Source organism: Xiphophorus couchianus, chromosome 12, assembly GCF_001444195.1.
Source record: "Xiphophorus couchianus chromosome 12, X_couchianus-1.0, whole genome shotgun sequence".
In the NCBI taxonomy this organism is placed as follows: Eukaryota; Metazoa; Chordata; class Actinopteri; order Cyprinodontiformes; family Poeciliidae; genus Xiphophorus; species Xiphophorus couchianus.
In genome coordinates this window covers 32,425,298-32,449,362 of record NC_040239.1, presented here as the reverse complement: position 1 = coordinate 32,449,362, position 24,065 = coordinate 32,425,298, and the positions used below count along the sequence as shown (strand labels likewise).

General features: G+C 38.4%; 1 protein-coding gene across 1 annotated transcript; it reads right to left on the bottom strand.

Moving 5' to 3' along the window:
• Nucleotides 1-3,038: 3,038 nt before the first annotated feature.
• Nucleotides 3,039-22,249, bottom strand: top3b (DNA topoisomerase III beta). The gene is made up of 17 exons (XM_028034308.1): nucleotides 21,950-22,249; nucleotides 19,785-19,916; nucleotides 18,347-18,528; nucleotides 17,979-18,175; nucleotides 17,485-17,641; nucleotides 17,056-17,169; nucleotides 16,735-16,825; nucleotides 14,380-14,534; nucleotides 14,118-14,223; nucleotides 13,123-13,269; nucleotides 11,432-11,605; nucleotides 10,859-10,987; nucleotides 10,189-10,338; nucleotides 8,043-8,143; nucleotides 6,273-6,474; nucleotides 4,953-5,140; nucleotides 3,039-3,406 (listed from the first exon to the last, which is right to left on the bottom strand). Exons 1-17 carry the CDS (start codon nucleotides 22,017-22,019, stop codon nucleotides 3,125-3,127), a joined length of 2,577 nt encoding a protein of 858 aa, XP_027890109.1. The 5' UTR covers nucleotides 22,020-22,249; the 3' UTR covers nucleotides 3,039-3,124.
• Nucleotides 22,250-24,065: the final 1,816 nt, after the last annotated feature.

The following is a 24,065-nucleotide window of genomic DNA, read 5'->3' as shown; positions in this document are numbered from 1 at the left end:
CTCTCACAAAAACATGACTGCTAGATTAATTGGTTTCTCTAAATTCTCCTTAGGTGTGTGTGTGTGTACATGGTTGTTTGTCCTGTCTGTGTTGCCCTGAGATGGACTGGCGTCCTGTCCAGGATGTACCCAGCTTATCACCCGTTGATTGCTGGAGAGAGGCACCATCACCCCTCCCAATTCCACCAGGGATATGGGTGTATGAAAATGGCTGCTAACATTTGCCTGACTTATAAGCCTTAGAAAATTTGAAAGGAGGAACAATTAGCTGATTGGTCAGAGAAGTTGTGAATTTGTCCTCCAGCAGTATAGAGGACTGCTGTCTTGAAGACAAGGCATCAAAAGAGATAAAATTCTCTCTTCTTTTTTAAACGGTGGTATTTCTAACAATGTCCAGGACAACTGCCCATGCTGTATAAAAAAGAAGATCTCTAACTGCCTCCAGTGATCTGACCCCAGCAGGGAATGTAAGGAAATTTTTTACTATAACTCCAAGGGCACCTTTACGTGTGTTTGAAGGAAAAATCTGAAACATATTTTGGGTTCATACACTGTCCAATTAACTGTGCAAATTTCTCCTTAAAAATAAATATTCTTCTATAACCTGTTATCAACTGAAGGATGGAGCTTACGAGGTGCATTTTAGGAGTTGGTGACTAAAATATACTTTCACTTAGGCTGCAATGGGTTCTATTATACTGACAGATTACGAGTAACAAGCAGTTCAGTCTTTTAACCACTGTCATCCATGAGATACAACACAACCACTTGCCCGATAAAACCACTGAAATCCCCTCTCACACACACACAGACACACCTGTCTGCAGAGGATCAATAGCATAAAATACTCTGATCCTCAGGCAGCTCTGGATTGCAGCTTGAAAACCAAGCATCATTCCGAATGGATTCAGCCTCTGGGAGGAAAATGAGTCACCATAGCAACATAGTGGAGCCTATCTGAGACATTCACACAGTGCAGCACACAAACATGATATGGGTTTATATCAAGTTTGTGTGTGGAGTTGATTCCTTCGGTTAATGGTGGACCTGTGGACTGAAGGTCACACTGAGAGAGGAAATGCAGAAAAACATGACTATAATAATATCTATCTATCTATCTATCTATCTATCTATCTATCTATCTGCAGTTTACGGTTAGCAAGATTAAGACCAGCAATGTCCAACAAACTGCAGGTCAGGAAGCATCCAGGATGTACAAATAAAAAAAAAGTTGCTTTATTATTATTCCTTATTTGACACTGCAGGACAGAGACGACATGACAAGTATTTCTGGGTCACAAGAAATATCTTCTCCTCTATCAGTAGACTAGACTGCTGTCACCCACTTCCTCCACTCCAGTTACACAATTTGGAAAAGTTTGATTTAGTATCTAAATCTTTGGTGGCTCAAAGTGGCATCACTGGGGTTCAAAACTAAATGGGAACAACTGAATGCTAAAGTTAGTAGAGAACGTACTGGCTCTAAAGAAACTGGAATAGTTCTGTCTAACGGCTGATTCCTGGAGCACACACTGAATCACTTCATACCCTCTCCCCAGTCTCTGCTACAGTAACTGGAGCATAAATTCTATAAGATCAAACGTTTAGTCTTATGCAGTCCTTATATATTACACTCTACACAGCATGAATTCTGATTGGCTGAAATTTAATAAGAAATTACAAAAATATTATTTCACTACAAAATTGTGAAATGATAAAACAATTAAAGAAGTGTGGGTGACACAAGCAAACCTTGAAACATTATGTTAATATCTTTAACAGCTTTATGACAGTGTCTTTCTATGAACAGAATAATTCAAGTTAGCACTCTGGAGTTTGGTTGCTGTTATCGTATCCCCTGGAACTAGTCACCAAGACCCCACCACAAAAAGGCATCCCCTCAGTATGATGCTTCCACCAACATGCTTGAGAGTTGAGTTTGGGTTTATGTGACCAGGCATTTGTGGCTGTCTTTGTGTAATGCATTTTGAGAAAAAGTCAAGTTCCTTCTATCAGAAAGTCAGATTGGTGCAGTGCATTAGCAATGGTGACCCTCAGCTGCTTCACCTTAAAGGATCTTTTCCACTGAAGGGACATTTTTGGGAAATTGGCTACTTTCTCTTCCCTCTGTGTCTGAACTCCAAGAACCAAGATCAATAACTATTTTACATTAAAAAAAATTATTTAACAAGGAACACATTGTATGTAGGAATGGTGTTACTGTTGATAATTGTAATAAACATATTTTATCTTCCCTGTAAGACTGGACATAAAATGGGGTTTTGATGACAGTATAACTGGACAATAAGAGATGAGAATATTCTGAATAATAACTTTGATGCACTTTACCTCAGCCCATCTTGAAAAATCTCAGAAAAATTCAAAAATGTGTCACGACCATACAATAGATCCGTGTTTTTCAAAGCGGGGGCCGGGCTTGAAGCTTGAAGACTTGAGTCCCCCTTGTTTGGTCAAATTCTACAACGCTTACATACAATGACCATTTTCAGAAAAGAGCCAATTTAACTGCTCAGCAACCTTTCACAGAATACAAAATGTTCAAAATTTTCATCTGAGTCGATAAACAATGAAAAACAAATTGTTGTGTCAGCTGGATTCCATTATTATTGTCTAAACCCGTCAAACTGTATGGTGTGCTGTGGATCTGGTTTGTGGGGGAAAAAAATAAAAAGTCCTATAAGTTTTGCATTTGAGAAATGGAGGAAAAAAACCCACTAAAGACCTGAGCCATCTGAGAGGCATGATGGGTCCATCTAGAGGTCCTCTGCTAGTGAACGGTTCTTCAGGAAGAGCACAGACTAGTGTGAAAATAAGATCCACATTCTCTAAAGCAGTTGTCTCCACTTTACCTGTCCATCACCGGGACAACACAAAGACGAGACCACCCACACACCTTCAGGTTTTAATAAATCACTTCACCTGTTGGCTAAATAAGAGCAAACCTTGAAAAAAATGTACATTTTTCTAGAAAACATTTACGTAATTAAAGTCAAACAACTGTCACAAAGACAAACAAATGTGGATGGTAAACTTTGTTTTATTGGACCTTTAAACTCCAGATTCAGGACTTCATATGGCCATGTGCTTTGGTACTCGATGGTTGTTACACAAAGTATGCTGCCAGAGCTGCCATTTTATCTTTGGGTTTTTTAGGGTTGCCACGGCGTCCCCTGCCCCGTCCTCGGCCTCCTCGCCTCGCCCCCCCGCCTCGGTGCATGGAGTGCCTCATAGTGGCGTGTTTGAGCTCCACCACGTCCTGGAAGACGGGATCGCAGAAAACACAGCCGGTGTGTTGGGTCTCGCTGTCAGGAAGTGGAGTGCGGGTCTTGTTGAAGTCCACAGCAACAAGTGAGGCGTCACAAGCATCACAGCTCTCCTGCGCCACCTGAGAGAAGAGTGAGAGGCCAGGAAACCTGAGGGCAAGCTCACACACAGCCTGACTGTAGTGTTTGGTTTAATTCAACCAGGTAGCTGAGAACATTAACCAAACAGGTCTGATTTGCAGGTGTAACTACTGGTTACACAGTTTATACCTGCAGAAATCATGTACCATTCCCCTGCTTCCCCCCAATAATGCATTAAGTGATGTCCTGACTTTATTAATATCCAATTATGTTTGTTTCAATTGAGGCCAAAGTCAAATTCCAACAATACGACAAGTTAACCATACATTTTGAACTTCTGCCATGTTTATCTTGATTTTGGACCAAATAATACACTTATTAGAAAAAGTCTCATGAAGAAGTGTTAAAACCGGGGAAAAATTAGTTCCAGCAGGATAATCTCTGAGTGAATCATTTTGAAAAAATGTAACTTGAGTATATTTACACTGTGAAAAAAATCCCACGTTAAGAACTTATTCATAGTCTCATTCAAATAAATATAACTAAAGCTTATTGAAAACTTCCTACTTTATTTATATTGTATCTTTTTAAAATTGATACAAAAGATCAATTATATTTTATCTTTTTTAAAAAGATAAAAAATGTTGATGAACTTTTATCATCACATAATCAATGACTGGCTGACTAGCCTGACTGAGGAACATGTTTATATGGCTGCCATACATGGTGAGGCAAATGGTGCAGGAGGTTAAAACATAAAATCCGTAAAGATTACAGCAGTTAGGGGTCACCCAACCCTAAGCTCCATTATAGCCATCAGACACAATATAAAAGCCAAGCAGATGCTTGGAAGTAATACGCTGGACAAAATCTTTTCTGTCCTCCAGATGGAAGCATGTGGAGTTTTCTAGATTTGAACCTGAACTCTGTGCTTTCATCAGATGAGAAGTTTGATTTTCAGCAGAAAACACTTCAAGTGGATCTGGTGCCAGAGAATCCCAGACTCACTAAGTATAATGGAAAATGTGTGATGCTGTGGGCCTGTTTCTCCTACCAGGGCATTTTAAATCAAAGATATTGTGTATTGTGACAGACAACTAGAAACAGGTCACTGCTAGGTAAAGATCTCAAAGATGTAGCCAAATCAACACAGAAATTGTTCATCAGAGAGAGATTCTGTCTTCCTCCATGCTCCTCCCAGTTTAATGAACTGAACTCTGTAGAAATCCTGCACTCTGAACCATGTGTGTGTGTGGGCATGCATGTGTGTGTCTGTTTCAACTTAGCAAAATCTTTCAAGGAGTGCTCTTCTGTAGACAAAATGAGGCGTACCACAGAAATATAAAAAATTAGGCCACAAGTATTTGTTAATAATGGATATGTCTTAAAGTGGGATTTGTTTCTCAACTGAAAATTAAAGTTAGGATTTTTATCAGGAATGTTTAGAATAAAGTCATGCTGCTCCAGAATGTATTTTCCATCTGTATGCATGGTTAGCAGCTGACGTGACGCTAAACATGAGTCTAATATGTTAGAGTCTAATAAGTCTGGTGACTTGGTCTGAGTCACCAGACAAGGCTCTCTTACCTGGATTTTGTGTGCATGCTCAAAGAAGTGCACCACTACATTGCACTTGTTGCAAGCCATTCTCCATTTTGGTCCAGATGTGGGATCTAGCACCAAGATGCCACTGTCACACTCCACACACTGGCCGATGCCCAGAGCGTTGAGGGAGTGCTGACAGGTTGGATGGGTGCATTCATTACAGCCCATACCTGGTGTAAACACACATGATGGTCACATCACTCAGGACTGATGGGTAGAAAACTAGTCATCACATTATCACCCAGCATAGCCTAAAGTCCTATCAAACACTCACAGTACCAGATTATAAAGTCCAGGAGCCTCATGTATAAAAAATGCGTAGTTTTCATATTAAACCTTCTTTAAGTTCTGCTCAGAACTCCAGGATGATCAGTCTGGATTAATATAAACGCTAATAAACCATCATCAACATTCCCCAGGAGATCAATATGATCTCTGAACAAACGCTCCCTCTGAATCCTTCCATTGGCGATGTTCTCCATCAGAGCCAAAGCGCTCCTCAATTACGCGGCTCTCCTTCGCGCAGCTACTTACATACGTGGGATTATATACACACCTTGAACACCTTAAAGACAATCAAACCTGCTTGGAGTTCATCTGCTGATCCAACCCAGTTTTATTTTTTTAGTGAGAATGAAATGACCTCATAGATGGATGCGCTTCGCCGCACAGACCAAAGCGTTGCATCAAGACAAAAGCTGAGGGAATTTATTATTTGCATTCTAGTGAGGTTTTCACGTCCTTTTATTTTTATTTTCTTTATTTTGTGTCCGTATTAGGTTATTGTCTGAGGATAAATGCGGTTCAGTTTCATTGTTTATGTTTAAACATAAAATATTAAAATCATGAAAAAACATCGGGTTTGATGCTTTTTGGTCTAAATAACTGAATGGAGTCAGATTTCAGTGTCTTTATGTGAGTTTTGACGCTGTGTAGTTTGTTATTGTCCACAAAGAAAATGTGCGTGCTGCTGCACATTTTCACAGCTGGTCAAAAGTTTGCGTAGATTTGTGCAAACCTTCACGCCACGTTCAGTTTTATACATGCTGACTTGTGCGTAAAATATGGTGCCGCAAATGTTTTGTGCATATGCACTCTTTATACATGAGGCCCCTGGTTTTGTCTTTATTCCCTCACTTAGTCCCGATTCTGGTGCCAACTTGCAGACAATCATAACAGACAAAAGGGAAGCCAGCTTTTCAGATCAAATTCTAAAGGTTCATCAGAGATCAGAGATTCTTATGCACCTTATTATATTACAATGAAAACATGGCATTTCTGGAACAGAGTCAACAGGAGTACCTTTCTTCATGTCCCTGAAAGGGGGGTGGCTGAAGCAGTAGGGACACAGTGGGTAGCTCTTGCCCCGGGCCCCAGACGTCCACAGCACCAGCTCAAAGTCATCCAGTGGGCAGCGGAGCTCCTTGTACAGCTTGATGGCTCCATTCTGCGGGAGGCTGTAGGTCTCGTCACAGTGGGAGCAGTGGAGCCGGCTAGGCTTGGCCTGCAGGAACAGGAACAGCTCAGTCACTCTGCTCATACCTCCAATACGCACTCAGATTAGTATCATCACTTCCACACAGCCACAATACTATGATGGAAATAATATCCTGTTCTCTTAAGGGACTATAACACTATGGAGTGTTACAGTAAACAGTAAAAGTGTTACAGGAGTTGAACAGAAACACAACTTGTGCTTTATGACCTCATCTGGAGAAAATACCTGCAGCTCATTTGAACTGTTCCATCATTGTGTGAAATTAAGAAGATATTATTTTTCTCATAACAATGTTTCCAATGCTTGCTGAGACTCCATCCAACTGATTCAATGATGTATTGGCATGTGAAGAACCTGCACCACTTGGAATACAATTGCCAACAAAATAACATTCCAAACTGCCCCGTATGATGTAAATATTGCTAACAGATTTTACAGTGACAACACAGTTCCATGCATTATAACCTTGGGTTTGTCTTGTTGCAGTTATTCTCTTTATGTCAAGAAGTGGCTGTTCTCACAGAGCCAAGGTGTGGTTCTGCTGGAGGTTTCTTCCTGTTAAAGAAGAGGTTTCTTCCTGTTTCTCAAGAAAACACAGTAAATCCTTGCAGGTCTGAGTGTAGCTGCTGGCTTCTATGAGCACTTTATGTATCGCACTTCTCAAAATTACATCACACTGAAAATGTTGTGGAGACATAAATGGCTTTCAGGCTCAGTTCTCCTTTTTTACATTCCAAATTTGTAAAGTGCTAAAAGCAAATTAAAATTATTCTCTATTCAGTCCTACATACAGAGGTGGAAGACACAATGGCCTCAAGAGGGCACCAGAGCACCACAGGTTTACTGTAAATTTTGTGATTGCAAGCAGGTTACTTGCTGAAATAACTCTAATATAATTTGTCAACTTTAGTTACAGAAATAAAACTGTACATAGAAAATTCATTATGTAAATATAGCTTTGTAAAAGCAGAAAAAAGAACACCACATGATAACATCAGAAACATGAGGAACAATAATTTCACTCAGTGCTAACAACAATGAGTTAGAGACCATCAGAGGTTTCTAATAAGGATCAACTGTTACTCCTACTTTAACAACCAACTTAACCAAAAAAACAAGGGGTCAGATAAAAGTTTAAAGGTGTTCATGTTTTCTCAATCTGAAGGGGGCGCTCAACTCCACAGAGTGTTGTTTCACTGATGGCTGAAACAAAAATGGCCTCATGTTGTTGTCAATATGATACGTAACTGTGAGATGAACGGAATCACATTTACAGTTTGAAGGATCAAACTATCAATCTAGAAACTAGCCAGAGAGGAGCAAATGTCTTGATGCTCATTTCCAAAATGCCACAACAGTTCATGCTAAACCTGCCTAAATCTGAAAACTTTTGCCAGGTCTGCAATACTTTACCATTTCCATATATCTGCCATAACGGCTTATCCTTGCAGGGTCTCTGGCGAGCAATCTCCAGCAGTAGTTCGGTGAGAGGGGGGACACACTGGACAGTTCCCAGTCCATCGCAGGACAACACAGAGACACAGAACATGGACACTTTGACTAGATCCACTCACCTGGATGTATTTCATGAAACGGTGGCACTTGCCACAGCGGGAGAGGGGCTTCCCAGTGGCAGCGATGGGGGAGAAGGAGACCTCCATCAGTTCATCCATACCTACACACACACACACAGTCACGTTTTTAATTTATTGTGGAGACTTTACATCGACTTGCATTAATTTTCTACAGCCTAACACTTACCCTATCTTAACCATCACATACCTAGCCCTAACTAAAATTCTATTCACACGTTAGTCCTAAATCTGACCCCTAACCCAAAAACGTGGTCCCTTGAAAGATTTGGTCCCCACAACGTAGTATGTGTCAGGAAAATTATCCCAAAAAGGTTTTACAAACAAATGCACACTCACACACACACCCTCACACACACAGTCTGGACAGGATCACAACAGAACCACTAGCCTAGCAACAGCTTGCTTTTTCTTACTACGACTAACACTCATTACAACTTGTACTTTATGAACAGTAAGTAAACCTGAAAAACAGATATTTTCATACACTGTATTATAATACTCAGAGCCTTTTGTATATCATAAAATCAACTGACCTTCCTGTTTTAGGTCAGTTAGAATTACAAAGATAATTTCTATTTAATGAGTAAATAATGATGCCCTGCGACAGACTGGCGACCTGTCCAGGGCGTACCCCGCCTCCCGCCTGGAACGTAGCTGGAGATGGGCACCAGCAACCCCCCCGACCCCATTAGGGACAAAGGGTGAACAGAAAATGGATGGATGGATGGATGGAGTAAATAATGACAGAAAGACATTTCTGAGAATATGTTTTGACTTTAAACCAGATGTTTAAGACTGCTTTGTCTTCAAACTACTTGGGAAAGTCAAGATGATGAAGTCATGTTTTTCTAGGTTTCTGATCAAAGTATTTGATTCACACCTGTTCATGTATTTCAAGGCAACATCTTAAAACACACTATGTGCTTATGTGACATCATGGAAGATGAGAATCAGCCAAGACATCAGGAATAGGAGCATGGAGCTGCAAATTTCTGGTTCATTCTTGTTTGCATTTTCCAGATTTCGGAAGGTTCCATGGTCATATGTTCAAATAACTACATGGAAATATAAATAGTATGGCAATGAGCAGCCAGCACGCTGTTCATGGGGGAGACAACCCAAAGTAAAAGTTAGTGACCACATGCAGGCGCTGCTATGAAACAGGTTCTGTACCAACAGAAGCTGAAAGATGGCGAATAAAGCATTTCTCCAAATATAACATGAAAGTAAGATTGCAAATGCACTCAAGGAAAAATACCTTAACCTTTGGGGAAATGCCCAATTCTGTGATGAAACAAAAACCTGAACTGTTCAGTCATAATGACCACTGATAGATCTGGGGGAAAAGGGAGAAGCTCAACCTTGAGAACACCGTTCCAACTGTGGGGCTGTTTTACTGCAGAAAGACTGATGCACTGCTGGTGCCACAGGAAGTCATTCCTGCCTGTTGCCATCAGATCCAACTCAACTCTGAGTGTTTTTAAAATCTAAGTTTTCTCTGGACTAGAGTAACATTTTTACGTGTGCATGATTCTTATTTTATTTTGTCTTACATTTAGTCATACTTAACTTACTTACAATATCACATGTGTATATACAGTATATAGATTTTATACATTTTATATCACATATTTTATCACACACCCTAGATGGTTGTAAATGGTTCTTCTTAAAGGACAATGACTCTTTTCATATGGTCAAAGTGTCTTAAAAACAACCATGTCAATGTTCTGGAGTGTCCATCAAGAAGCTCGGATCTCAGGCCCACAGAACATTTGTGAGCAGAGCTGAAAAGGTTTGTGACAGAACGACAAACCTGGCCCAGTTCCACCAGTTCTGTCAGGAGGAATGGGCCTGAACTCCAGTAACGTACTGTGAGAAGCTTGAGGAAGGAAAGCCAGAACACCTGACACAAGTCATTCAATTTAAAAGGCAGTATTGAGGAAATAAATGCAAACTCAATATTCCGTAATTTAGCAAATAGAAATGATTTGGGTATTCCTAACTGACTTCAAACAGGAAACATTCAATCTGATTTAAAACAATGGTGATTGTTGCAATTGGATCTTAACTGTCCATGTACTGCTGCATGCAGAGACAGTTACTGGTAGTGTGGTAAACCTACTGGTGATGGAATCAACAAAGTAGTGAAACTTCCTCTTGAAGATCTCCAGTGTGTGCTGCAGCACCTGCTGGTAGTTAGCTTTCCCCTGAGCGATGAGGTTCAGCTGCTTCTCCACAGCGCTGCGGATGGTAGGGAGAACCAGTTCTGCATCTGCACACCCAGACAGACAAAATATGCCTTTTCTAATGTCAACCACTTAAAACAGGGCTGTTCAAAGTGTAGCCTGGACCTTTAATGGCTCCAGCACTGATTTTGTGTTTCTCCTGACCATGATTCAAGAATAATACAAATTTGTTTCGCCAGCACAGGTTGTTGATGCAAATGGACACTTTATTTTTAATTAGAACACAATTATAACAACTAAATAAAATCTTAGGTTCAATATAAAGTATTTCCTATGTCTTTCAATAGCTAAACTTTTTACTTTTTACATTTAATACAAATAAAACCTATGTAAATTTAGTCACTCAAAAACAGACTTTGGTTCACCCAAAACTATTTTTATTAATTTATTAAACTTTGCAAAATAAAGCAAGCATTTTCAAAAAAAAGAGTGGCTGCCTTAAAATCACAAAATGGATTTTATAAGACAGGACATTTGCATCAGTTGCCATAGCACTTCGAAACCAAACCTTTTCATCTGAGAGTAAGAGGAATGAAAGAAATGTACCTGTTTTGTAGTAGCCATGTACCAAGACAATGCCCAGGTTGGTGGGTTTTAGTCTGCGTCCATTCTCTACTGTCACATAGTTCCTTTGACAGACGTTGTTGATGTGGACGGGGATGCTGGCATCAGTACCTGAAAGGCCAAGGATACTTATCAAACTATTATTACATTACGCTTTCAAAAATGTTGTTATGGAGATTTTTAAAAATAATTTAGTGGGTAACAATTAACATAGAGCATATATCGTGGAATCTAGTTGTGAGAATTCTAAAAATACTATCAATAACAATTCCTGAAAATTAGCAGCAAACTGATTGCAGTTTTCTGGCCAATCACTGACCGTTATAAAGCTTTACCTGAAAGTTGCTAAATATGACAATGTTGTTCCACTTCAGTTTTTAAGGCTCTAAAAGCAGTTTGTAACAAAGTGGGTGCTTCACATTTTACTGTAGTCAAACTGACAACAGGTTTAGTGCCTCTAGTGCCTTTTAGAGTCTACAGTTAAAACATTGTTTGACTATTGACACTAAAAGGATTCAGTGTCAGAGGGGAGAGTCTTGCAGGCAAAGCTTTTACCAATGCCATGTTTCTCCATGAGTGTGATGAGTTCTGCCTCGGTCAGGTAGTGAGGAGGGCTCGTCTGCTGCTCTACCAGCTTGATCTCCTCCACTGTAAAAGTGTCTCCACAGTCGCAGGCGGGCATCGCTTCCTCCAGAGGAATGCCCTGCCAGGGCATCACTGTGGTGTAACCTGTGGACACATTCCAACCAGAGGAAGAACATCAGTTGTTTCAGCATGTCTTCACTGGATAAGCTATTGAAACAAGGTTATTTTGTAACTGCAGAAAACAAAGACAGCAGTAATCCTAAAAGTGAACAGAAAATGTGGACAGAGTTTCTGAAGAAATGAAACTTCATGACCACATTCTTCTGGACATATTTCTCAAATGCAATCATTTTCTCCAGTGCAACTCCTATTGTTTAGGCGCTGCACTGCAATATGAGGGTAGCGTCACTTGATTGATTAGAAATCCATAACTAACCACGCTCTCTGTAACTGCACAACAAAGAGCAGTCAGTCAGCAAAAAAATGTGCAGTTCTTTGATCAGACATCATAAAGTCGGTTTAACAAGCCTAAAGTAACAAGAAAAAAATTGCATTTCCTGTGAAAATGCAGTGTGAATGCTGCATGCTGAATGTTTTTGATGAAAATTGCAAAAGCATTTGAAGTTAATTGCAGAAGATTTGGTCAAATGTAAGAAATGGGCAGAAAGAGCAGAACAAAGCATAATCCTGCAAAGTGCCTATAGGAAAACTGTTGTAGAGGAGTAAAAACTTTTGAACAATGCAAAAATCCCACCCAAAGTACCAAAATTGTAGCTTATAAAGCTAAATTGTAAGGTACATCAGCTTATAAGGTAAAATTAGCTAAATGGCTAAAACTATCTAAAATACTAATGACGACATCAAGGCTAGTCATAGCATTTTGACTTACAGTAAAATGCTAGGATTGTAAGTCAGTCCTAGAATCAATGCAGAACGAAAATCCTCAGATAAAAGCTAAAGTTAGCTAAAAAGCTAAGACTAACTTAAAAACTAATGGTAGCACCTAGGCTAGAACTAGAATGTTGACTACCAAGAACATACTACCCAAAGAGTATTGAAAATTCTCTAATAGTATGTTGTCCTGTCCTGTTGTCCTGCTGTTGGAACAGCAGTAGTAGGAGTACAAGTAGAAGCAGCATTATCAGTAAAAGTAGCACAAGGTAGATTAAAAGTCATATGGTTGTAAAAGAGCCACTGTCCTCACAAGGCTGATAAATAGAGTATCGCTTTCTGAATGTGTGAGTTACAGCTGCATGAGGGGCGGACACTGTCAGAGGCATTTTGCTGGAATTTAAAACATGAAATGCATACAGCATTCACAGTAATTAAATACAATCAAAGGACCCAAAGGAGCAGATTTTATATTTTTAGCTTTGGTCTATCATCAGGTAAACTTTAGACAACAAATTTTACTATAATTGTTTTTTTTTTCCATCTCTGATGAAGAAGAAGAAGAATGGGGAAATTAAAAGACAAGATGACAAGCAATTCCATGTAGATCAAAAGTTTACCATGGTACGATGTGTTACAGGCAAAAACATCAGACTTTAGCTCGAATCCCACAAAGACGAGACGAGTTTGTTTAAGGGATTAAAAATCCAAGTGTTTAAAGATGATTGCTTTCAACTCCATATTGGAGCAATGTAGACGCCTGGTTTTACCTGGTGAGATGAGAGTTTTCCCGCTACACGAGAAGGCCTCTGTGCCAATTTTGAAGTCTATAGTGGTTTGTAGGTACTGGCAGTCCTGACTGACAGTAGCAATGAAATGTCGTGTGATGTACTCATACAGGCGCCAGCCATCACTCCCTGCAGGACAGAGGAGAGGAAGAAGTTCTGAGACTCAAAGGACCGAGAACAGATGCATTTCACACTAGTGATATTCAGACTTTGGTATTTGTGTGGGCCACAAATCTCTTATTTTCATGAAAAATGCAAGACATAATTTTATCATTTTATTTTTGACTACTCAACTATATTTCTACTCAAACTACTCAACTATGGTCTGTTTTTCATAGAAAATGAGTCATTAACTTACTATAGACCCAATTTATAAATAGTTGAAATTAAAAGAAAGGTTTATGGTTTCTTGAATGTTTAGGCTGAGTATTTTTCATCTAGAATATTTCTTTTTAATATCTGATTTTATTTCTCCATTTTCCTGCTTCATGTCTACAGAAGAGGATTAGGGCCACCTCTCTCTTCTCCAAATCAGAAATGTTTGAATTGTTTTTTGCACAAACAGACAACAAGACTCAATTCTACCAAACAAATGTAGGATGGACTTTTCTTGTGAATAAAATGCAGATTTACAAATCTCATAACACGGAAGAATTATGTGATTATTATTATTATTTATGTGATTATTTTCATACATGAACAACATAATTGAAATAGACATGGGAATGTTTTGGTTATTTATTTGGATTTTGACATACATTCAAATAGAATCAGAGTTCTGAGAAAAAAAGTCAGCTTTCCTTTTTTCTTCATGTGGCCCAAATCCTGTCAGGCCATGGCCCTCTTAATTTATTTATATTTTTTATTAATTGTTTTTATTTGGCTTTTTTTCCCTTTCAGCCATCGTACAGAGTCTTTCCTTTCCTGTCAATGGACCTTTTACCTTTGTGTTTTAAATTGAGGTTTGAGTGACTCACCCAGTTCCCCCTCTGATGCAGAACGCATGGGGGTAATGGGTGGATGGTCTCCTGCATCATTTCCCTTCCTGGGCCGGTTTATGCCGGTTGAAAGAAGCGCTTTTACCTGTTGAAAAGAATTTTTAAACTCCGAATAAAATCATCTAAATATATTCCGATTGCCATGTCCAAACGCAACACAATGTATGTAATTATGTATGCACTCATCCTTGAATATAGTAGGCTGACTAATTTTGTATTCTCAGCACCCATTTAGTCCTACCTCTTCTGCCCAGATGGTGTTGTTGATCTGCTGCTTCAAGTTTCCCTTCAGGTCAAAGTTCTCATGGTAGAGGGTGGTTTCAGTACGTGGGTAGCTGATGTAGCCCTGCGTATAGAGGCGCTCTGCAATCTGCATGGTATGCTGGGGACCCATACCTGCAACATCCCATCAACTAAACCTGATCGTCCACAAAACTGAGAACTCCACTTTAAAGTTTCTTTAATGTCATAGTGAGAAACAAATATCAAAACAACTAAAGTTAAAAGATCCAGAGTAAGAGTTTTCAGGGACATGCACACCACTACCTTGTACATCCAGCAACTTCACAAAGAAAGAGTTTAGCTTTTCACTGAAAGAGGGCTTTAGATATTCTGGGATTTTATTGGACAAAATATAAAGATTAAATATTGGTGGAAAATTGTAGTCAGAAAATTTACAGAAAACATATCAAATATCCAGTATATTAAGTAAAGAGACAATCCCCCCAACAACCCCTACCTTTCTACCAAGTGAGGCATTGCTTGTTTTTGTTTTAAATAGTTTTTTTTATACACCAATAACCCCAGACTGCATGCTTCTTTGCTTCACTGTTTCCACTCCTGTCAGGCAGATCTCAGTCTGCAGAACAGGAAGAGTGGAACGGTTCTGTGGTGCTTATCATAAACTCAGTTACAAAATGAAACAGCCTGGTTCCTACTTGTATCTCATATGTCTCACATCCAGCTGAGATGGCAATGCTGTTGCTAAGTACTGAATGATGCTCCTGGCTCCCTGCAGGGCCGAACAGCGTTTCAATATAGATTTAGTGAAATCTGGGAGGAGGCGCCAAGTTTAATTGGCCAACCTTAAAAGCAATCAGTGATTATAGTTATTTGTTGAGATGTATTTGTGAGCCAACAGAGCCCAAGCACAAAGATTAAACTCATAGATTGTAGTTATGGTAACAAAACAATCAAACTATGAAGACTGTTCTTTGTTCTTTTACATAGTAAACTACCCAGCTGCTTTAGATGTTTCATTTAAATGTTCATTTAAAATATTTTAATCTGTCTCTGCTGAAACCGCTGCATTGTCATTCTCTGTAAACAAATGTTGTAAAGTCTGTGTTAAAATGTTAGGGGCTTCTGAACTCTATAGTTGTGCTTTAGTATTCAGGATTTCCCCAAGAGCATTATAAACCTGGTTGACCGCCAGGCTTATAATACACTTTTCAGTCCTTTTCAGACATCTCTTATAACATTTACGCTGATGACATTCAATTGTATTTTTCATTCAATTGTATTTTTCATTCAATCAAGCGACAGCATCAACAGGACAGTTTGCAATCCTCCTCCAACGTTTATCCTGTATCAGTGACTGGCTCTGCAGTAACTTTCTGGTTCTAAACACCAGTAAGAATGAAAGTATGATTACTGCTCCCAGTCATTTGCATCAAAATATGAGCCAGACAATTGCAGCATTCTGTCTGCTGGCAAAATAAAAGGCAAAAAAATCTAGGTCTCATTAGGCTTTGAGTCGCACATTAAAGTTGTTTCCCGTTCTTGTTTCTTACGAAACATTTCTAAAACAAGACATATTGTTTTGTTTTAGACCAGGGAAGTGAAGAAAAGATGAAAGTACATCGCTTTTAATATCCACCAGCCCTCTTACAAAGTAGGGAGAAAAAAGGAGGATGCCACCAGTTTCAGTTTACTTCACAATTCTGGTATTTGGTTCAAACCCAGTTCAGAAATACCATTTATTATGTGCTGCCTCCAACATGAAAGGTGCTTTATAGACAAAATTAATTGATTGATTGATTGATTGAAATAAACCAAAGTTTTGTCATAACACAATGTAGCCAGGTTTGTTAGTTTTGATTTCCAAGGCGTAACGAGGCAGTTTATCATAACTCAGCAAATGTAATGAAATGAACGTGCTGCAGTCTGAGTGTTATTGTTAATGTGTTTCATCCTTTTGGGCAAAGAACATAAATAAAATGTGTAACATTTTTAGATTTTAGGTCTTTTGCTTTAAGTAGTTACTTACTGGATAGTTTTTTGTTTGTGCTGCAGAGCCACTGCTAGCTCCTCACTTCAGATGGCTGCTCCTCCCACATATTGGACTAAACCATTGTTCTAACAATGGTGGGAAGGACCTAAAAAGTCATCCTTATTATTTTCTTTTCCTTTTCTCATTGATATTGTTTAAATAGAAAGTTTCTTTTAATGATTTATTTGGAGGGGGGCAATTCTAGACTTTTCCTAGATTGGTGGGGTCATGACCCCCTGACTCCTGCCTACTACGGCTTGATGTCAAAGCAAAACCATCTAATGTGTTTTATGATTACTGATCGTTCAGGAAAACATCACTTACCTAAAGCAGAGCTAGCCACTCTCAGCATCTCCACAGTATTCAAGGCCTGAGGCCTCTGTTTGACCTTTTCTTTTTTACTCACTGACTCCACCTGCATCCAGAAACAACTAAAAGATTAATAATACTACCAGTCAAAATCAAACAGGCACTTCAGTTCTAGTAGTCACATCAGATGATTTTCAGCTAATCAGCTTCAAAACGTTTTGTCTATCACATGTATTGTTACTCCACACAAAGCTGAAATATAATAATATCTCCTGATAACTGTCAGGAATGATCCAAACACCAATGTCCTCAACATGGTTATGTTCTGAATCTTACCTTGGCCTCTTTGGAAATCTTGGCCAGATTGACAAACATCTGCCCCACCTCCCTGTCAAAGACCCTGACCCTGTTCCAGTCCAGAGTCAGAGGCGTGTCCTTCCCTTTGAACACCTGACCGACAAACAACAGATTCAGCATCCTTGGCTCAGAATAAGCCAATAGTTCAGCACAGAGCTACCATGTAAAGAGTTACACCACTGCAAACAGCATGCAATAAGAGATTTGACTGCAAAGAAGTCTGGGAAAACAATAAGTGTCACTGTCTGCAGGTATATTTTAACCAGATCCGTTCCTTACTCACATAAAACACAAAACAGCTGCTGGCAAAGTACTAAACATGAACCATTAAATATGTAGAACCCACGCTAAGAAGTAATGACTGATCTACGTGACAAGAACTTAAACTCAATAAGGGATTCTATGTACCTTTGCCTGGAGAACCCAGTATGTTTCAGGTTTGAAGGACTGAATCTTATCATGGCGCTCCACACAGAAACCAAGTGTTGGGGTTTGACAAGGTCCAAAAGAGATCAGGGAAGAGTCTAAATTCCCATATTTGCCCTGGAAGTACTTTGTCTGGAATCTGAAAAAACAACAACAACAACAAAAAAAAGCAGGTTAAGATTCAGTATGAAGATCAGACAGGACCTGTACTGATTAGAAAATAATTTTATAATTAACAGATACAATTAATTAGTTGGTTACAACAACTAATTAAGGCACTACATGCCTGGAAAATACATGATACTGAAATACTATCTGAAATGTCACAATGTCAGTGTGATTGTACTTTTGTAGAACACATATAATTAGAAAATAATTTTATAATTTCTAAATATGAACAGAACTTTAAAAGTTCATTGAAAGCAGCCAAACTGGCGGAAGAAGCCAGCTGTGTGAGGCTGGAGGTGGAAACATGCCGTGTGAAGGCGCAGCCGATTCGCAGGTCCAACTCCTGACGAGCATCCACCGACAGCGCTTCGTTCCTGTTGGGTTCTCCGAGGCGGTTCATGGCGTTCCAGATGTCTGTGTCGGTTATGGAACTGAATTTGGCCCGGAACACAGTCTGATCCCTGACAATGCCTTTATTCATCACTGGTTGGATGGCATCTAGAACCTGCAGGTGAAACGATTCCTTTAACAATGACAACAGGTTCAACAACCTAATTAACATACTTGCACATACTTGTCAGCTCAGTCTATGTAAATATATTAGTGAATTTGTTTTCAGCCTCAATTAAAACATGTATTTCCTGTGGAGACTTGGCCTACATGAGGTCAGAGCTACCTCAAAACAGATGTTCTCGCCTTCTTTATCACAGTCCAGCCATAAAACCACATAGTCACAGCCTCTGGCTTCAACCTGGAGAAACTTCACCATGCTGAGTTTAGGATTGGCCTCCTTCTTTTCTGTTGGAGCTTTGCTGAACAGCTCTGCAGGATCTACTTTGTCCCAGTTGTTATATTTTCCTAGAAATAGAAAAATATGCACTCAGATACTGATTCCACTAGACTTTTTTTTCTTGCAAAAAAAAATAAAATACTTATTTTAAAAATAAATTGTACAAACATTTTAGGGAAAATAAGGAGTTGGGGTTTAACCTAAAAAACATAAAGAACTTAAAAGCTTGTAAACATTACATTTTGTTTTATTTTCCCTATGAATATGAATATTTCACATAACAAATATAAGAAATGAAGGAAAAGGAGCAGAAAGAAGCACTAACTTATATCTTCCTCTGTTCACAAAGGAATTCACAAGGAGAATTAAACTCGGGTGGCATGACATTGAGATACATAATTGCAATATTGTAACAGATTACTGTTACAATATTGCAATTATGTATCTCAATGTCTTACCCTTGTCTTACCCTATCAATGGCATTTAACTAACATCTTTCTGACTCTTTTTATCAGTTGTTTGCATAGAAGGCAGTTAGGGTCCATTCAACTGGCAAAATATATATTGTTAATATGCACAGAATAAATTACACATACAACATGTAATCCAGCCAAAATGTGTATCAAAGCAGTCCTTTGCATTGTAAGATTGCATACATTGATGTTGAAAAGATGACTGCAGAGTTTGTGCAGCTCTACAGATAAATTTCTCCACTATTTCTGAATTACATTACAAGAAGTCAGTTTGCAGGGAAAAGAGAATGCAGCTAAACTGCAGGCACCACAAACTGTATAGTTACAAGTTTAACTTCAATATTCATAATATTAATTTAAACATAATTAATTTTATAAATTTATAATTTTATTTTTTTAATTAAAAAAAAGAAAGCTCTTTTTTAGAACATAATCTGCTTCACCTAGATTATGTTGTCTCTCCCTAACCGCTAATTCTCATCTTCTTCTCCCTGTCATGACTCAAGAATGGCTGAATCAACAAACTGACTGGATTACAAAAGCAGTTACTTAAAAAATGTGGGAAAGCATAATTTACTCAGTACGAAAAATAAACAAAATCAAAAGAAAAAAAATAAACAGAATTTTCTTTTCAAATAAATACAAATACAAATAAAAACAAAATCATAAACCTTTAATTGTCTGCTTCCTTTACTATGAGATGTAGCCTGAGCACTTGTATTCTGTAAAGAGTTCAAATGATTCCACTTACATTTTTTTTTAAAACAAGATGACATTTATATTCTTCAAGCAACAAAATACTATCAAGACTAAGATGGAGAAAGAGCAGGATCCAATATGAGAACACCCACCAATAAAGTCCAGACTCATCACATGGCCACACACAGAGGTCATCTTAAAGCGGACGGTCTGGCTTTGAAAACTGCCGTTGTATTCATGCACTGAGCATGCTCCATTGAGCCCTTTCCGACTGGTACAGCTTCCTTAAAAAAGAAGAACAACACAACATTGGAGACTAATTATTCATCCAATTGACATTTGTTTTTTAATAATAATTTCCATCTGCCACACAGGGTTGGCACAACTGGTGAGCAGCTCTGTGTTGTTCTCACTGGTCAACTTCTCATGAAGTAAACTCCAAAACAATATTAATGCAACACTTTAGACCAGGGGTCTCAAACTCCAGTCCTGAAGGGCCACTGTCGTACAGTTTTTAGATGTGCCACAGGTACAAAACACTGGAATGAAATAGCTTAATTACCTCCTCCTTGTGTAGATCAGTTCTCCACAGCTTTGCTAATGACCTAATTATTCTATTCAGGTGTGGTGCAGCAGAGGCACATCTAAAAGTTGCAGGACTGCAGCCCTTGAGGACTGGAGTTTGACACCCCTGCTTTAGACGGATGAAATTATGAAAGGTTCTACAACAGGGGTGGGCAACTCCAGGCCTCGAGGGCCGGTGTCCTGCAACTTTTAGATGTTTCTCTACTTCAACACACCTGAGTCAAATAATGAGGTCATTAGCAGGACTCTGGAGAACCTGACTGCACTTAGGAGGTGATTCAGCTGTTGGATTCAAGTGTGTTGGATCAGGGAGACGTCTAAGAGTTACAGGACACCGGCCCACGAGGACCAGGATTGCCCACCCCTGTTCTACAAGATACTGGTCGATGTGTACCTAAATCCTCCAGCTGACTGCAGGGATTTCATTTTTCAGCATCACAGAGAGTCCAAAACTAAATCCAACAGAAAACCTGAAGTGTACTGTAGACAAGAGATATGTGTACCATGTCAAGATATGGGACGCTGACTGACTGAAAGTTGAAACTAAATAAAAGAAATGTGTAAATGTTCTATATAACAGGCATATAACGCTACCATTGTGGGGAAATTACACTGACCACACACACATATCTTTGTCTCTCAGTACAAGTCATCAGAAAGGGAGTCATGGACCTGATTTCCCTCTGGCTTTTCTTTAAAATAGGCTTTGTCACAATCACAAGCCAAGCTATTTGATGACAGTCCATTTAGAAATTGTGAACTTATTGTATAACACTATGGGTACCGTTTGTAACTGTTACACAATCAAAAATTAACATTAATAGTTTGAGCTATTTAGCCTGTCATAAGAGAAAAACCTTAGGGTTAATTTTTCATATATTTTCACCATGTTTTTCATTCATTAATAAACGTCACAGTTTCAAGCTAAATAATTATAAATATTTAGCTAGCTTAGCCTGGAAATAGATCGTTAGCCTGCAAACTAAATGCTTAGATGGTAAACTAATAATTTAGCTTGCTAACTATTAAGATTGAAATTGTGATATTTATAAATGAAATAGTGGTGAAAATATAAATCCAATTTTTCTTCTTGTGGACTGCTAAATAAGCCACATTATTGCTTATTGTCGCTAAGTTTTTATTTATATGTCTTTAAAAATGACAAGCAAGCTAATACTAAATATTTCGATTAAAAATATATGTTTTATTAATTATTAATTAGAACTATATTCTAAACTTGCTTATATGGACCTCCAGACCACAGATGTTTGAAGTTAGTTTACTTACAATTAATATTTTCTTCAGTTCAGCTTAGCATTTAAGCATACAGCAAATCATGTTAAAAGTAATTTTTTGTTGCTGCATGATGCTGGTTTCAACCGAATATACAATCATATTCAATAAATCTGAATATGCATTCCGATTAGGCTTCTCTGGTTAAAAGTATACCTTTTGAAAATGAAAACCTTCAAACAGGTATTAAACATCTTTGTCATTAAGTCCACATTTTTGTTTTTAAAATATGCAATATTTTAATCTTAATGTTATTTTTTTTCATGAACTGTAAACAGGAAATCATCATAAATAACAAAAATAAAGGATTGAAAAGATCCGCCTGAGTAATTACTTAACTAATTATTTTTCCACCAAGTGCAAAATATGAACTTTTTATTAATATTGTAAAAAATAATAAATATGACTGTATAAACATAAGGAATTAATTCCGATTTACCTTTGGAGAGAATTTTGGCGATCGACTGGGCCAAAGAAGGTTTCTCTGCCACCATCAGAACAGTTCTCATTCTGAATGATGAGAAAAGAATCGCTCCTCTAACAAAATTCTGTCTGGGCCGTTAAATGACTGTGGAAGAAATAGGCACTCGGCGAAACTACTTAGCCAGAGGTAGTAAGGAAAGAACACCTCACAGCCTAGAAATCGTTTAAACCTTTCATAAAGTATAATCATACAGCGTAGAAAAGTCACTTGCTAAAGGCAAGGTTGTTTATTTGCGTTTACTTCCTTCTTCCTTTGTGTTTTATTGGCGGATGGCAACCGACTTAAGGTGCATTTACCGCCACCTACCGGACTGGAGTGTGCTCATCAATGATACACAGAGCGAATTTAATAATACTCACCTTAATGGTGTGTATTGTGCAAATTCACACACACACACACACGCACGCATCCCAACACATATATGTATATGCACATGCATACACACACACATACATATACTTTTAAATACCAGTAATAACCTAGTATTTTTTTAAATCAAATTAATTTATTTCTAATAGATTTTGTTTCATTTCCTAAAATATTTATAGAAAATCGTTTTTATTTTAAACTTCTACATTTATTTGTACTCCTGGCACATTTTGCTTCAATGTCATCTGTTTCCATCTTGCATTTACTTTCGGTACCATGTGTTACATATAAACAGACAGGGAGAGGAAGTTGAAAGGGTCATATGAAAGCCCACATTTGAGGACATCCACAGAGAAACATGAAATGGAGTTTTTGTAACGTTGTTGCAACATATAAATCATTGACCATGGAATTTTTTCTTGTGTTTTTTTCCACTGCTATAGCCTTCCTCTTTACTTGTCCAGTTTCTGCAGATGAGTCCAAACAGGGGTGCCTGAAGCTGCTACTACTGTACCACTGTGCGTACCTTGACATTTTCCTTTTAGTAAAAAAACGATAAGAATAGTTTTTGGATTCTTTTTTATCAAACCCTCTTTACTATTAACAAAATTGTGGAGAAAAAAAAAGATAATTTGTGTCAAAACATCTTGCACGTAGCCCACATCTGTGTGAGTCTGTAGGGGTGGGCACATGTATGACCAAAGCCTAAATGTTATTGGTCAGTTTACTTTTTTTTGTTTGTTTGTTTGTTGTTGTTTTGCGAAAGGGTCACCCAGTTGGACAACAATGACATGGTCTCTAGGTTTTGGGATTTAGTTTTTTGTGTATTTCTGTTTTATCAGTTGTTTTCTAGTTCACTTTAGTTTTACCTTTCACGGTCATTTTTCTTTTTTTTTTTTTTCCTTTTTTTTTCTCCGAAGAGTTTTTGCGGCGCTAGTGGCTCGTATTTTTTGTACAGTAGGCAGACTCTTTAAATGACCATTTAAAGAGTCATTTAAATGGCACCCAACTTTGCTTTTTCAGTTCACGTGTGTTTGTTTCTCTTCATGGACAGGGGGCTGAACCACAGTTTTTCCATGTGTAAACAATCATACCAAACTCAGCTTCTTATAACAAAACAAGTGTCAGTTGGTTGATCATCAGTATGTTTCCTAACATTTCGGTGAGGATTGGGTAAATTAGCCAATCCTCACCAAATGCTATGCTACTCTCCGATAAGAGTAGCATTGCTTTAAAAAAATGTACTCAAGTAAATATAAAAAAACATAATGCAAGCATTTCCTCAAATAAACATAGAGTAAATGCTACTTTGTACAACCTACCACTGATTGTGGAGCTCTGCACAGTGACACAAGGCAAAGGTGAAAACGGGCTCAAGGATCAGAGCAGAAACATTTGGGACCTATATCTTCACCTCACTGAAAGACTGTGATCAACTTCCCAAAACCAGATTGAGAAACAGAGGCCATCACCTTCTGGTCAACTTCAACCACTGTTAGGATCAGAATACCATCAGTCAGGATGCATTACCTGTCACATGTGGTTATTGGGCAATCGGTAGGGTATTCCCAGGACAGGTTGCTCCATCACAGGGGAACACATGCAGGTCAGGCAACTATAAATCCTCACACCTAAGGACAATTAAGGATAACCAATACCATTAGCTTGGACTATGGGAGAAAGCTACAGTACCAAGAAATAA

Coding starts and splice junctions, on each gene's coding strand:
- top3b (XM_028034308.1), bottom strand. CDS start 22,019: ATGAGAACTGTTCTGATGGTGGCAGAGAAACCTTCTTTGGCCCAGTCG. Junction 19,917..21,949: donor CGCCAAAATTCTCTCCAAAG/GTAAATCGGAAT, acceptor TTCTTTTTTAAG/GAAGCTGTACCAGTCGGAAA. Junction 17,170..17,484: donor ACTGGGTTCTCCAGGCAAAG/GTACATAGAATC, acceptor TTTGTCGGTCAG/GTGTTCAAAGGGAAGGACAC.